At 41.0% G+C, this 14,284-nt stretch overlaps 1 protein-coding gene and 1 pseudogene across 1 annotated transcript in view; one reads left to right on the top strand and one right to left on the bottom strand.

Annotated features, from left to right (window-relative positions):
• Ddx46 (DEAD-box helicase 46) overlaps positions 1 to 14,284 on the top strand; it is a 48,813-nt gene that overhangs the window by 15,806 nt on the left and 18,723 nt on the right. The window contains exons 7-14 of the mRNA XM_026782932.1: positions 1,352 to 1,517; positions 2,068 to 2,188; positions 3,950 to 4,125; positions 4,966 to 5,087; positions 8,797 to 8,875; positions 10,516 to 10,598; positions 12,857 to 13,021; positions 13,458 to 13,620. Of these exons, the coding sequence (XP_026638733.1) occupies positions 1,352 to 1,517; positions 2,068 to 2,188; positions 3,950 to 4,125; positions 4,966 to 5,087; positions 8,797 to 8,875; positions 10,516 to 10,598; positions 12,857 to 13,021; positions 13,458 to 13,620 (1,075 nt within the window). The remainder of the gene's footprint in view (positions 1 to 1,351; positions 1,518 to 2,067; positions 2,189 to 3,949; positions 4,126 to 4,965; positions 5,088 to 8,796; positions 8,876 to 10,515; positions 10,599 to 12,856; positions 13,022 to 13,457; positions 13,621 to 14,284) is intronic.
• Positions 504 to 1,161, bottom strand: LOC102002853 (annotated as a pseudogene).

The following is a 14,284-nucleotide window of genomic DNA, read 5'->3' on the forward strand; positions in this document are numbered from 1 at the left end:
AACTCACAGAGATCCGCCTGCCTCTGCCTCCCGAGTGCTGGGATTAAAGGCGTGCGCCACCATCGCCCGGCTTTTTTTGGTTTTTTTGAGATAGGGTTTCTCTGTAGCTTTTTGGAGCCTGTCCTGGAACTAGCTCTCGTAGACCAGGTTGGCCTCGAACTCACAGAGATCTACCTGCCTCTGGCTCCCGAGTGCTGGGATTAAAGGTGTGTGCCACCACCACCCAACTCTTAAGTTGAAAACTTTTATTTATTTATTTTTTTAGTTATAAACTGATGGGCCCGTTAGCTCAGGCTTCTTATTAACTCTATAACTTATATTAGTCCATTATTCTTATATATGTTAGCCACGTGGCTCGGTACCTTTTTTGGCCAGGCAGTCATATCTTGCTTGTTCTGTGACTGAGTCAGGACTGTGGACTAGGCCTTCCTTCTTCCCAGAATTCTCCTGTTCTCCAACTGAAACCTTTTTTTTTTTTTTTTTTTTTTTTTTTGAGGTACACATTTAAAAATATGAAGGGGTACTTTTATTATTGTCTTACATAACATCTTAATGAATACACCAGGTGCATTTTCTCAGCTGGCAAATAAGACACACAGCGAAACTTCCTTATGCCTGGGAAGTCAAGAGACGTCACCTGTCTCTGGGAGGATTCGGTTTCTTACGACGTCTGTGATACTGTCCATGCGGGTGCCAGCGGTGCTTCATGGTGAAGAACACCTTGCTGAGTTGTTCTATCATGGGCCCTTACTCAAGCTTCTCACTTTTTATTTCTAATTTGGTTTTCAACACTTGTTCGTGTGTTTCTTCATTATTACACAAAATGTCTGGTTGAGGGATAGGTTTCGTGTGTTTGTATGGGATGTCCACAGAAGGGTGGTAGCACACTATGGTCCGGCCATCGGATGTCAAAGCGAGCTCTACCTTGCAGTTGTAGTCATCGGGAAGAGAAGAGTAGGTAGACTTTCGACAAACACTAGATAAGGCTCCATTCTGAATTGGAAATAAATGTTTCCAGACAGTCCTGCTTGATGTCACCCATTTCACCACGGCGGCCATGATCTTTAGGAGGTGACGTGAACAAAGATATCTTGAGGAGAAACCGCTTCTCACATCTGTTTCTAGGCACACAGATGTTCATTCCGCGGGACCGCCATCTTGCTTCCCAACTGAAACCTTTTTAAGGAGTTGATTTACCTATGTTAAAAATCATGGGCATGCTTACTTGAGATTTTTAGGTTGTGCAATCTTAATTTCGTGCCTAAGAAAGAGGAGGGCTTTAACTGGGACTGTTTTCTTCTGGAAGGAGAAATTAATAATGGACTTCCTTTTTTGTTCCTGAAAATTCAAGTATTCTTCAGAGGAGGAGGAAGTTGATCTTCAGACAGCCTTGACAGGCTACCAGACAAAACAGAGAAAACTTCTAGAACCAGTTGATCATGGAAAAATTGAGTATGAACCATTCAGAAAAAATTTTTATGTTGAAGTTCCAGAACTAGCAAAAATGTCTCAGGAGGGTAAGATGTTTCTGTTTGTTTGGTTATGTTATGGTGGCCTCCGGGAGAGTGTGTTCTACTCCACAGGGGTAGCGTGCATAGGCTTGGGAGCTGGAAGATGTTTTGGAAGTATCTTTAAAAAGAGCAAAACGATAGAGTCACATAGTTGTTCTTAGGGGTAGAAGTAATGTCCTTGTCATATTCGGACAGTGTTTCTGTTGGCCCTGCTGGTGTGTGAGGCAGTTGGTATGACTGCTCACCATCAGCCGGCTGTAAATGCAATCTGGGAAAATCATGCCACACCAGGTGGTTGTGTTGTTGGGCATTTATTATTCTGCTACAGTCGAAGAAAACAGGAAAACCAGAGTGTTGAAACTGGGGTATTTGCGTTGTTCTTGATTTACTGCAGCAATTGTTGCTTGGTCTCTCTGAGCTTTAGTGTTTCTCTGTAGCTCAGCTGTGAGATTTCTTTAGATAGCACTTAAAGGTGAGGATGTTTGACCTTTGACCGCCTAGTGAACACAGCTGGATGGTACCAGCAGAAGAGTTTCTAACAGGCTTTGTTTTCCAGAGGTGAATGTGTTTCGATTGGAAATGGAGGGCATTACAGTTAAAGGAAAAGGTTGTCCCAAACCAATTAAGTCGTGGGTCCAGTGTGGAATTTCCATGAAGATACTAAACTCCCTCAAAAAGTAAGTGATTGATGGTTATGTACAGTTTTCAGTGTCCTGCTACTCCTCATGTTCCTTTCACACAAATATCTCTGGATTTCAGTTACATTCGTAACTTAAAATTTTTCTCTTAGGTGGAAGCTCCCATCCCAGGTAGTTGACTGTGCTAGGGAACTAGTCTACCGTTGAGCTACATCTTAGCCCCAGGCTTTTAAAGAAATTTGTAAACGTCTTTAATGAGCTGTAGTTTAAGTGTGGAGTTGACCAGCTGGAGTTTCTGATCCAGTGGTATGTTTATGGGTTTGTGCAGCCATCTCGTTATAGACATTTTCATGAGTCTTCCCTGTCCTTTATAAGTCTTCTTCCATCTCCTTCACCCGAGGCAACCACTAGTGTACTTCCCATGCCTGTGGTCTGGCCCCACTGGACAGTTGATGCAGGTGGAATTACATAGTGTGTCGTCTTTCCTGACTGCTTTTTTTTTGTCACTATTTTCAGGGTTCCACCCTGTGGAATTTCTTAGTGCTTCATTCTTTCATTGTCAATTTAAAAAATTATTTATTTTAAAAACTATGAATTTTTTGTTGTTGTTGTTTGTCTCTTTATGTATCCCTGGCTCTCCTGAAACTCAATGTGTAGACAAGGTTGGCCTTGAACTCACAGATTCGTTTGCCTCTGCCTCCTGGTGCTGGGATTAAAGGTATACACCACCATGCTGACTTTTAAATATTTTTTTTTATTTGTTTATCATTTGTATTTTATTTTGTGCCTGCCTGCATGCTTGCTGGAGCACATGCACTGTGGCTTGTGTGGATGGAGATGGGAGGATAACTCTGGGGAGTCTGCTCTTTCTTCTACCTTGCAGATACCACATATCTACTCAGGTTATCTGGCCTGAGTGCAAGCACTCACTAAGCCTTCATGTCAGCCCAGCAAGATATAAACTGGGGCTTCTTTTGTTCTGCCCAGTCTGAGGCCCTTTTAACATTATCACTCAGAGGCTTAATGTTAATTACAGATTTTTTTTTTGCTTATTAGCTCAGGCTTATCATTAACTAACTCTTACAACTAATTAACCCATTTCCATTAGTCTATATATTTTTTTGTTTGTTTTGTTTTTTGAGACTTTCTTTATGAAACAATCTTGACTGTCCTGGAACTCACTCTGTAGACCAGGCTGGCCAAAAACTCACAGAGATCCTCCTGTCTCTGCCTCCGGAGTGCTGGGATTAAGCGTGCGCTGCCACCACCTGGCCTTATTGCTCTATATTCTACATTGAGGCTTGTGACTTGTTACCTAACATCTTACTTCCCCAGAGGCTATTGGCATCTCTCTGCCTCTGCCTTTCTTTACCGTGTATCTCTGCTTGGATTTCCCGCCTGGCTCTATTCTGCCTGGCTGTAGACCACATTAGCTTCATTATTAAGAAATGGTAATAAAGCCGGGCAGTTGTGGTACATGCCTTTAATCCCAGCACTCTGGAGGCAGAGGCAGGCCGATCTCTGTGAGTTCGAGACCAGCCTGGTCTACAAGAGCTAGTTCCAGGACAGGCTCCAAAATCACAGAGAAACCCTGTCTCAGAAAAAAAAAAACAAAAAAAGAAATGGTAATAAAACATATTCACAGCATACAGAAAGACATCCCCACAGCACTTGGCTTTTTCTGCTGTCCACCAAATAATGTTTTATCAGGTGGATATATATTTAGAAGAAGTAATGTTTGTGGTCCCCTGAGAGTAGTTAATGTTCATAATTCTTGTGTTCTTTTTGTTTCTTTTTAAGGCATGGCTATGAGAAGCCCACACCAATCCAAACTCAAGCAATTCCTGCTATAATGTCTGGACGAGATTTAATTGGCATTGCCAAGACAGGAAGTGGAAAAACCATTGCCTTTCTTTTGCCCATGTTTAGACACATCATGGATCAGAGATCTTTAGAAGAAGGAGAGGGCCCAATAGGTACAAATCTTCTCATCACATCATTCTTAGAAGTGCTGTTGTTACTTCAGAAAGACCTGATTCTTGCAGTTATTAATTATGACAATAAAGATGTCTTTATATGCGTTTCCTTTATCAATATGGCAGTTTGGGGCTGATTTCCCCATACCAGCAGGTGGAATGAGAATCTTCAGAGCTCTGGAGTGACATCTTAAGAAGTACAAAAACAAGGCTGGCACAGCTCAGTTTTAAAACTGACCTGGCAGGTAGACCCCTCATGCATCTCTCTGTTTATTTATGTTGAGGTGTGTTCTCAGCCCTGTATCACTGCATTATGAACTCGGCGTAGGAGAAGGAGAAGTGTGCTTTTCCCAGTGTGCCAGGGTTTCATGTAGGATTAGGTCTTCAGATTCAGATTTCTTCGCATTTTTGCAGTTACTACTTGCATATTTGATTAGGGAAAATTACTCAGCTCTTTCTGTGGAAACACACGGCACGGTGCATTCTCTGTACTTCTTAGAGCGATGTGCTTTGGGCAGCAGCCGTGGCTTCTGTAGCACAGAGTCACTTGATTCCCTTTACCCTGTGATTTGCTGTTGGAAACTATGTTGTTTTCGAGTATATTTCTGAGGTTTGAGTATGCTGTGTAACTGTTATTTCCTCATAGCACGTTCTTAAGAACCCATTTGCCCTTTACCTTGGTTTCTGCCATTACTAAGTTTTTGAAACACAGTTTTCAGATTTCCATAAAGACCAAACATTTTTCACTGAGACATGGGCCATCCTGCACAGGTCTATGTTAGTGTTTTGAAGCGTCTTCTGAAGGGTTGGGGTTAGCCTTTGACATATTTGTCTTTTCAGCTGTCATCATGACTCCAACTCGAGAACTGGCTTTACAGATCACTAAAGAATGTAAGAAGTTTTCGAAGACCTTGGGACTCAGAGTGGTCTGTGTGTACGGAGGGACAGGAATCAGCGAGCAGGTAGTTAAAATAAACCACTCAGCCTTTCTATCTTCTTCAGATTGAATGTTCCAGTGAGTTAAGTAATTCTTTCATTTTAGTGTTTGTATGTAGGTAATTCCCCTTAAAATCTTAAAGGGTATTTGGTGTGGAATAATTATAAGATTTATAAGTATAATAATTAAACAATTATAAGTGCCTGTGGTGTGCCTGTGATTCCCACATTAAGAAGACTGAGGAAGGAGGATTGCTAGCTTGAGGCCTGAGAACCATATAGAAAGACCCTGTCCTGAGAAGGGTGCGTGTGCATGTGTAGATGGGGCATCCCTGTAACCCCAGAACTCAGAAGAAAGCAGACGCAGGAGGACCACTGCAAGTTTGAAACTGGCTTCCTATACATAGCGAGTTCCAGGCCAGCCAGGTGTATGTGTCAAGACCTTATCTTATACCCTTGCTCCTAAGAATGCGTGATGTCATGCCGGAAGCTTATGTTCTGTAGAGACTAGGCATGATGTGGCTGAATAAATAAAGCCCTTATATATTTAAATCTTTTTTTTTAATATTTATTTTTTTATTATGTATACAATTTTCTGTCTGTGTGTATGCCTGCAGGCCAGAAGAGGGCTCCAGACCCCATTACAGATGGTTGTGAGTCACCATGTGGTTGCTGGGAATTGAACTCAGGACCTTTGGAAGAGCAGGCAATGCTCTTAACCTCTGAGCCATCTCTCCAGCACCTATTTAAATCTTGATAACAGAGTTGAGCTTAAACATTTCCACAAAACACAAAAATTGATGGCTCTGTGATAAAAGATGAAACTTGATTGTGCTGATTATCTTGCCAATGTGTATATAGACTAGAAAACATCATTCGTGTTTCTAAACTCCATTCTTTTTGGTGTGTGCTGTGGATTATTGACCCAAGGGTCTGATGAATGCTAGACGGGAGTTTTGGTATCAGTGAGCTACAGTTCTCTGGCTCCCAGTACGTGCACTTCATTGTTACTAATTGTTTCTCAAAACCTGGGGAATGAAGAAAAATAATAACTCTAATAAAGAATTTTGAAGTCTTTTTTTTTGGGGGGGGAGGTGCTGTTTTAGACAGGGTTTCTTTTTGTATCCCTGCCTGTCCTCTTCTTTATTTTTATTTATTTATTTATTAAAAATTTCCACATCCGGGGCTGGAGAGATGGCTCAGTGGTTAAGAGCATTGCCTGCTCTTCCAAAGGACCCGAGTTCGATTCCCAGCAACCACATGGTGGCTCACAACCATCTGTAAAGAGGTCTGGTGCCCACTTCTGGCCTTCAGGCATACACACAGACAGAAAATTGTATACATAATAAATAAATAAATAAATATTTAAAAAAAATTTCCACATCCTCCCATTTCCCTCCCACTCCCTCCACTCTCCCTTCCCCTCCCCCTCCCACTCCAGTCCCTGCCTGTCCTCTTTGCAGACTGGCTTTGAACTCACAGAGATCCATCTGCCTCTAAAGTGCTGCGATTAAAGTTGTGCACCAACACTGCTGGGCTTAAAGTAGTTTTAGCATTAATATGTGCTATGCCTAAGAATGCAGGTCTGTTTTTCCATTTTATAAGTGAAAAATTATGCAGAATGATGAAATAAGTTGACCAACTAGGTTAATTAGAGCTGCAGTTTGCCTTAGGACATGGTCCTGTAATTCCCAGACCAACAGTTTCTGTCTCTGATCCATGCTGGCTTCTTTAGAAGGTGCTAACTAATGCTATGTGTTAGTGCTAGACTTTCATCTTTGTTCATAATGATATATAGCAAAATTTTAGGAAGCTTTGACTGTCTTTGATTTAGCATTTTCTCATGACAGGATCTGTCTATGTAGCTCTGACTGTCCTTTGTGGACCAGGTTGGTCTTGAACTCAGAGATCTGCCTGCCTCTGCCTCCCAAATGCTGGGATTAAAGGCATGTGCCACCACGCTTAGCAAGAAAGTGTATTTTAGAACAAGTGTTGTATGAACATGCCTTGAGAATTTTTTGCATTTTTTGCTATTTTAAATATTTGAACTGTTCATTTTTGCCAGTTTATTTGACCATACAGCCTGTAGTAAGAAATACATGTATAATTTTTTTCTTTTGATTTTTTGAGACAGGGTTTCTTTGAGAAAACCCTGGCTGTCTTAGAACTTAACTCTGTAGACCAGGTTGGACTTGAACTCAGAGAGATCCACCTGCTTCTGCCTTCCAAGTGCTGGGATTAAAGATTCCACCACTGCCCTGCTATAAAACAAATTGTGTGTATTTGTTTGTGACGGATCTTAGTTAGCCCAGGAAGGCTCTGAACTTGCTCTGTAGTTGAGGATGACCTTGATAATTCCAGATGGATCTTTCTTTCCTGTCTTCCAAGTGCTGCGCTTACTTACAGGCCTGTGTCACCACATCTGGCAAGAAAACAAACATCTTAGAGCCTTTGCAGTGAGAATGGGTTGAGCTCTGCCACAGGGGCTTTAGGTTTCCACCAGACAGGCAGGTAAAGATGCTGCTGCCAGGCTTACCTTAGCTTTGAGATCAGAGAAGCATCTCAGGGCTGCTCTGTAATAGAAGAAGCAAAAAAAGTTAAAACATTAACAATCGTCTGTGTGTGAGTGACTGTGTTGGCTCTGTCAGCCTTAGTTCTTTTGGAAAGGAACCATTACATTTTTTCCTTTTTTTTTTGTTTATATTTTATAATTATACCTGTGTTTGTGTGCACACGTGTGCGTGTGTGCACGTGCGTGTCATGTATGTGTTTGAGTTTGCTTATGTGCTTGCCCACGTGCACACGCAGCACTTGAGTATAGTTAGAAGATGGATATAGGAGTCGGTTTTCTCCTTTTACCATGTGAAATCCTGGGCAGTGAACCTACGTCGTCATCCTGGCAGCAAGCACCTTTATTTACCACAGCCCTATACTTTTTAAATACTAAAACGCATATGGGAAGCAGTATGTCATCTGGAATATTTGCCATTCTTGCTGGTACCTGTGCTGTAGGAGATGACTTTCAGGCCAACCAACATCCCAGAGTTGCAATTGCTTTAAGGCTGGAAAGATCATTCAGTGGTTAAGAGCACTGTCTGCTCCTCTAGAGGACTTGGGTTTGATTGCCAGTGCCTCAAGGTAACTTGCAGCCATCTGTAACTCCAGTTTCAGGAAGAGCCAGTGCCCTCTTCTGGCCTCTACCAGCATTGTATGTACGGGATGCATAGACATTCTTACAGGCAAAACACTCATACATGCAAAATAAAGGGCGGAAGGAAAGAGAATGACCAGTGCATCCATGTGTGTTTGTATAGAGATCAGCAGAGCTTCCCGAGTTCCGTGCGCTGTTACTGTGTTTTCTATTGGTAAATCTGCTGGTGTGGCTTAGAAGACTGATGTTATGGTTTCCTAAATTTGGAAAGCATTGATCTCTGTGTTAGAATATGTATTTTATTGTTTATTTTGACCTCCTGTTCTTGGTTTTCGAGAAATAGTTGCAAATTAAAATCTGGGAAATTCTTCAGTTTTATTAGTTTCAAATTTCTGGTCCCAGTTGTCATCCTGCTGCTCCCTGTCCTTCAGCACGCTGGCAGCCCCAGGACCACATGCCAGCCTCCAGTCTTGGCATTCAGACCTTGTCTTACCTGTTAGAGCCGCGAGTGGGGCAGCTGCTGTTTTCATGTCTGGTGGAGAAGTCCTGATGACTGTACTATGAAATTTCATCCTTTTCATTAGATCGCTGAGCTGAAAAGAGGTGCTGAGATTATTGTTTGCACACCTGGTCGAATGATTGACATGTTAGCTGCTAACAGTGGTAAGTCACAGGTATTTTTTTTTTAATTTGTTTTGTTTTTTTTTCCTTTTTAAACTTGACACATTTTTGTTAAAACAGATGTTGGAAACCAACAAATGGTTTCTATGTTTCTTCTTAAAGCTGTAATATCTTAAAGTGAATATTATTGTTGAAAGTATTAGTTAAGTTTTGGCAGTTCAGTTTTTTTTCACAACTAACTTTGCAGTATCTTATAGCATTTAACTTGACTTTTTTTGGCTTATCTTTGCTTTTTAAAAGGGTGACATCATAGTCTTTATTATAAAATTCTCCACAGGAGTTAGTATTTTATAATAATAGACAAATTAAGTTATTGCAGCTTCAAGAAATGTGTCTTTTGTAAATACTGCATGTTTTTAGATCAAATGTTATGTTTTGTTAAAATATTCCCTATCAAAACTGATACTAAACTGTTGACATTATTTAACTTCTGTGGAGAAAGGCCCTGAGGATTTATAGACCTGGGCTTCCGAGATGGTAACCGTCAGAGGTAGGTGACTTAATGCTCTTTCCAACCTTGTGAGACTCTTGGCGGCTGGAGATGTTAGTGTGAACACTGTATATTTAGTTTTTGAAGAAACAGCTGGTTAGAGGTTTCCATTGCAGCATTCAGACTATTGTAACTGAGTGCTGGAACTGAGGAGTGCATGTTTGTACTAGTATCCGCCTGAGCTTGGGGTAAACTTAATTCTCCCTGAGGCTGTTTGAGGCTTTGCGCTTGTGTAGCAAGTGAAGGTTTGGGGATGAGTGCTGACTGTATAATTCCTTGTTTTTTCTCACTGTTATATTAATTAAACCTCCTGAACTTCATCTTGATTAATTTTACCTTTTTCCTTTATTTGTCTTTTTTTGTTTACCTTTTAATAACTATTTTATACATATTTTTGCCAGGTGGTTGATTCTGCAGTTGATAGAAATGCTTACTGATCTTTGAGAAAGGATTTTTTGTATTTTTAGTTTTTAACTGGTTAAGAAGCCAGGACTGTTTATTAAATCAGTGGCAGCAATTAATAATTTGCTGTATATCTTTGCATAGAAAAGTGTATTTATCTGTAATGCATTTGTTATTTAAAGTTTGTGTAATACATTGTTCCCAGTGATTTTGAGCAGTTTGTCAGGGGTTTGACATGCCAATTTAAGGTGCTTCTGACTGTATGGTAGTAGGCTGTAAAGTGGCAGAGGCTCTCTGCCTCTGAAGTAGTTAGCACTGGAACCTGCTTTCCACACATACGCTGTAATCTCTAATATGTTTTTTTCTAGGTGATGCTGTCAGATAATGGCTGATGTGGCTCGATGCTTCATCTCAGTCTTAGTTTTATGATGTGTTTTGGAGAGGGCTGTTTTCTGAATTTTACAGGTCCTTCAGGCCCTATGATGGTATGCAAGAGGCGAGTTTGACAAAATAAAGGGCCTCATGTACCCACTGTCAGAAAGTACTTGCCACTAGATTAAGACTTTTATACCAAAGTTTCTTTTCACTGTTTAAAGAAACCTAACCTTCCCCTCTGCTTAAGTCAGGCATTTTAGTTCCCTTTATGGTTTTTATAAAGTTCTTGGTTATCATCATGAATTGTGACTGATAGTTAGTGTTTTTTTGTCTTTCTTTTTTCTTTTGACCTTAGGTCGAGTCACAAATCTCCGAAGAGTGACATATGTTGTTTTAGATGAAGCAGACAGAATGTTTGACATGGGGTTTGAACCACAGGTAATAATTCCATTTCTTTGTAATTTTAAAGGTTTATTCTACCTTTAATTGTGTGTATGGTGTGTGCCTATGTGGTGTGTGCACATGAATGCCGGTGCCTGCAGAGGCTGGAAATGTCAGCTCATCCTGGAGCTGAAGTCACAGGTGATTGTGCGCTGTTCCATGTGGGTGTCGGTGGGTGCTTGGAACTGGACCTGGTTCTCTGAGAGCTCTCTCCAGCCCCTCACTAAGGCTCTTAAGGTTTTGAAGTGTGGAGGATTTGGTGGCAGCTGTGAGAATAAGACATCTGCATGGTAGGGAAGGAGCAGAGTGGCCCTGGAAGGGACAGCAGAAGTATAGATAGCCTTTTGATTTATTTCCATACCTCCAAAGAGACGTCATCTGCCATATACTACCATTGTATTTAGATTCAGAAACTGAACTCTTTTTTTTGGAGACAGGGTTTCACTGTATAGCCATGGCTGTTCTAGAACTCCTTCTGTAGACTGGGCTGGCTTCGAATTTGCAGAGATCTGCCTGCCTCTGCCTCATCAGTGCTGGGATTAAAGGTGTGCTTCGTCAACGTCCTGTTAGAAACTGAATTGTGAATGAGATATGAGTAGGTGGGGCTAAAAATCCAGGATTGTGGAATCCATGAACCATTTGGGGAGCAGTTAAACAGATGCAGTCCAGTTCACACGGAACAGAGGACTTCAGGTTCTTCACGAGCTGTCACAGTCTTACAGTCTCAGCGAATGGGGCTGAAGGACTGAACAGGATCTGCTTCTAGGTAAAACTGGCTGCTTTGTCAGTGAGGGGCATAATCAATAGTGCCCCCCCCCCAGTATTTAATATATATTTTGGACATGGCTGTGTGTATGTGTGGGGCTGAAAGTCAGATGATGACTTGCAGTGGTCAGTTCTTTGCTTCCAATCCTGGTAGAGCCCAGGGATTGAATTCAGGCAGTCAGACTGGGTGGCAGGTTCCGTAATCTACTGAGCCAGTGTTTTTTTTTTTTTTTTTTCCTTTTTTACAAGTTTTATTATAGCCCGTGGAGAGGAAAATTAGACAGAATGATGATTTTTGTGAGCTTTATTGGTTAAAATCATGGGGTAAGTAGGACTTCAGGTCATGGGCTGCTATTTAGATATTGGTAAATCACCATGACTAATACAGCTTCAGGAAGCGAGAGTTTATACTTTAGGATAAAGTTTATCCTCTAGGATGGCTCTGTTTGGATAGGATTAGGAAAGCATTAGTATGCGTCTAGGCAGAAGTCTATTGATGGGCTAGAGAGGTGACTTAGTGGTTCTTCCAGAGGATCCAGATTTGATTTCCAGCATCCACATGGCAGCTCACAGCTGTCTGTGACTCCAGTTCCAGGGAATCTGAAATCTTCACACAGACATACATGAAGGCAAAAACATGAATGAACATAAAATAAAAATAAATAATTAATTAAAGAAAAAGAAGTCTATATTGAAGAAGATAAAGAGCCAGGCAGTGGTGATGCATACTTTTAATCCCAGCACTTGGGGGACAGAGGCAAGCAAATCTCTTTGAGTTCAAGGTCAGCCTGGTCTATAGAGTGAGTTCTAGGACATCCAGAGCTACACAGAGAAACCCTGTCTCAAAAACAAAAAGGAGAAAAGAATGTAGCACAAATTATAAAAACACAGAGACAGATATTCGGGTTCAAGCTGAAGATAAAAAAAAGTAAAGCAGCCAACCACTAGAGAGACCTTTTACCTCTACCAGATCTTGAGATTGAAGGGGTGAGATAGATCCTGTCCTAACACTGCCTCCTCAGACTGCTTCAGACTGCACCTCAGACTGACCATCTCCAACAAACCTCAGACTGCATTCAGTTCCTGTCTCCTCCTACCTTACATTCTTCTCTCCACCCTACCATATCCCTTCCCGTTTCCGCCTCCCTAGTGCTGGGATTAAGGTGTTGGGGCTCCCAAGTGCTGGAATTAAAGGTGTGAGCCACCATTGCCTGGTCTCTAGCGGCTTAGCCCTGCATGCCAATCTTCAGGCAAGGTTTTTTTTGTTAAAACACAAACTATCGCTACACTTGCCACCCTAGCTTAGCCTGCCCTTTCTTGACAAGATGTAACCGAGAGCTGCAAATTCTGGTATAAGTTCGGAGTTTTTAAGATAATGAATTTAAAGTAACTGAAGTAGTTCTCCAAAGTTCCTTCTGCTTGATTTGAGGAATGGGTAGGTTTTTGGAGACTCATTATATTTATACATATATGCTATATTGTTTTCTTAGGTCATGCGCATTGTGGATAATGTTCGTCCTGACCGACAGACAGTTATGTTTTCAGCTACTTTCCCGAGAGCTATGGAGGCTTTGGCCCGCAGAATCCTGAGCAAGCCCATTGAAGTTCAGGTTGGGGGCAGGAGTGTGGTTTGCTCAGATGTGGAACAACAAGTGGTAGGTACTGTTTACAGGAAATTGTTAGTTTAGACAGTGTGTGTGTGATCCTTTTTATATCATAGTTGTGAAATAGGTAGATAACTTCTAAAGTTAAATATTACGCATCAGTTATAACCTTCAGTCTGTTGCCAGGTACATGGAACTGACTTAATAAAGCTCTTTTTAGTTCTCCGCACCAGCAATGAAGGCTAACAGAAATGGGATACATCTTTCTTGTCTTTAATTAATGGAATTGAGGTTAAGGGACAGAGTGAGCCAGTGACCACAGTGGCTGCCACAGTTACAACTCTACCAGTTAAAAGTCCGCATTTGCTTAGCCGATTTAACGTCTAGGAAGCTATTATTTTCTCCTCATTCAATACAAATTAAACATTTTTGTTTTAAGACACATTTGTGTTTTTTACATTAACTTGCTACAATGTGTTGTTTTCAGATTGTGATTGAAGAAGAAAAGAAATTCTTGAAATTACTTGAGCTTTTAGGCCATTATCAGGAGTCGGGATCTGTCATTATATTTGTTGACAAGCAGGAGCATGCCGATGGTCTCCTGAAGGACTTGATGAGAGCATCTTACCCCTGCATGTCTCTTCACGGCGGTAACATTTGCTTAACTTAACTTTCCAACAGCTGTCTTGTGCTCTGAATAGTACCTGCTTTGTTTTCTGTAATATGGGTAGAAGAAATCTGACAGGCATTTGACAAAATTCCAACTTCATGCCCTGCTTATCTATTGCTCTTCACGTAATTGCCTTGAGATAGTGCCTCACTGTCGGAGCTGTCAGAATCCGCCTCTCTCCGTGATCCAGTGCTAGTACGGTCAGAGGTATAAGGAGACTGTTTACATGACCATTAGAGACTTGATTAGTCGGTCTTCTTTTTTGCATAGCTAGCAAGCAAGCACTGTTTCCCTGTGAAGCTTCTCCCTCTCTCCTTGTACCTAGAACTTTTCATCATCCACATGAAGACTACTGGTTAAGCAATTATTCTCTATGTCTTCCTTTCACCTGTCCTTTATAACTTTGATACTTCCGTACTATCTTATGCCTTTATGAATTTCTTATCCTTTGTGTTGTTTATTGGGAATTAATACATTTCATATCCTTTTGTGTTTGTTCTGGTTTACCCAGTCATGATTTTATGATTCATATTTTAACATGTATTAGATTTTCTTCTAAAAGCTGGATAATACATCCTTTTGTGTATTTTTTTATCTTCTTTTGATTCATTTGTTTTTTTTTTTTTTTTTTGGTTTTTCGAGAC

The sequence above is a fragment of the Microtus ochrogaster genome, chromosome 16 (genome assembly GCF_000317375.1).
Source record: "Microtus ochrogaster isolate Prairie Vole_2 chromosome 16, MicOch1.0, whole genome shotgun sequence".
Lineage (NCBI taxonomy): Eukaryota > Metazoa > Chordata > Mammalia > Rodentia > Cricetidae > Microtus > Microtus ochrogaster.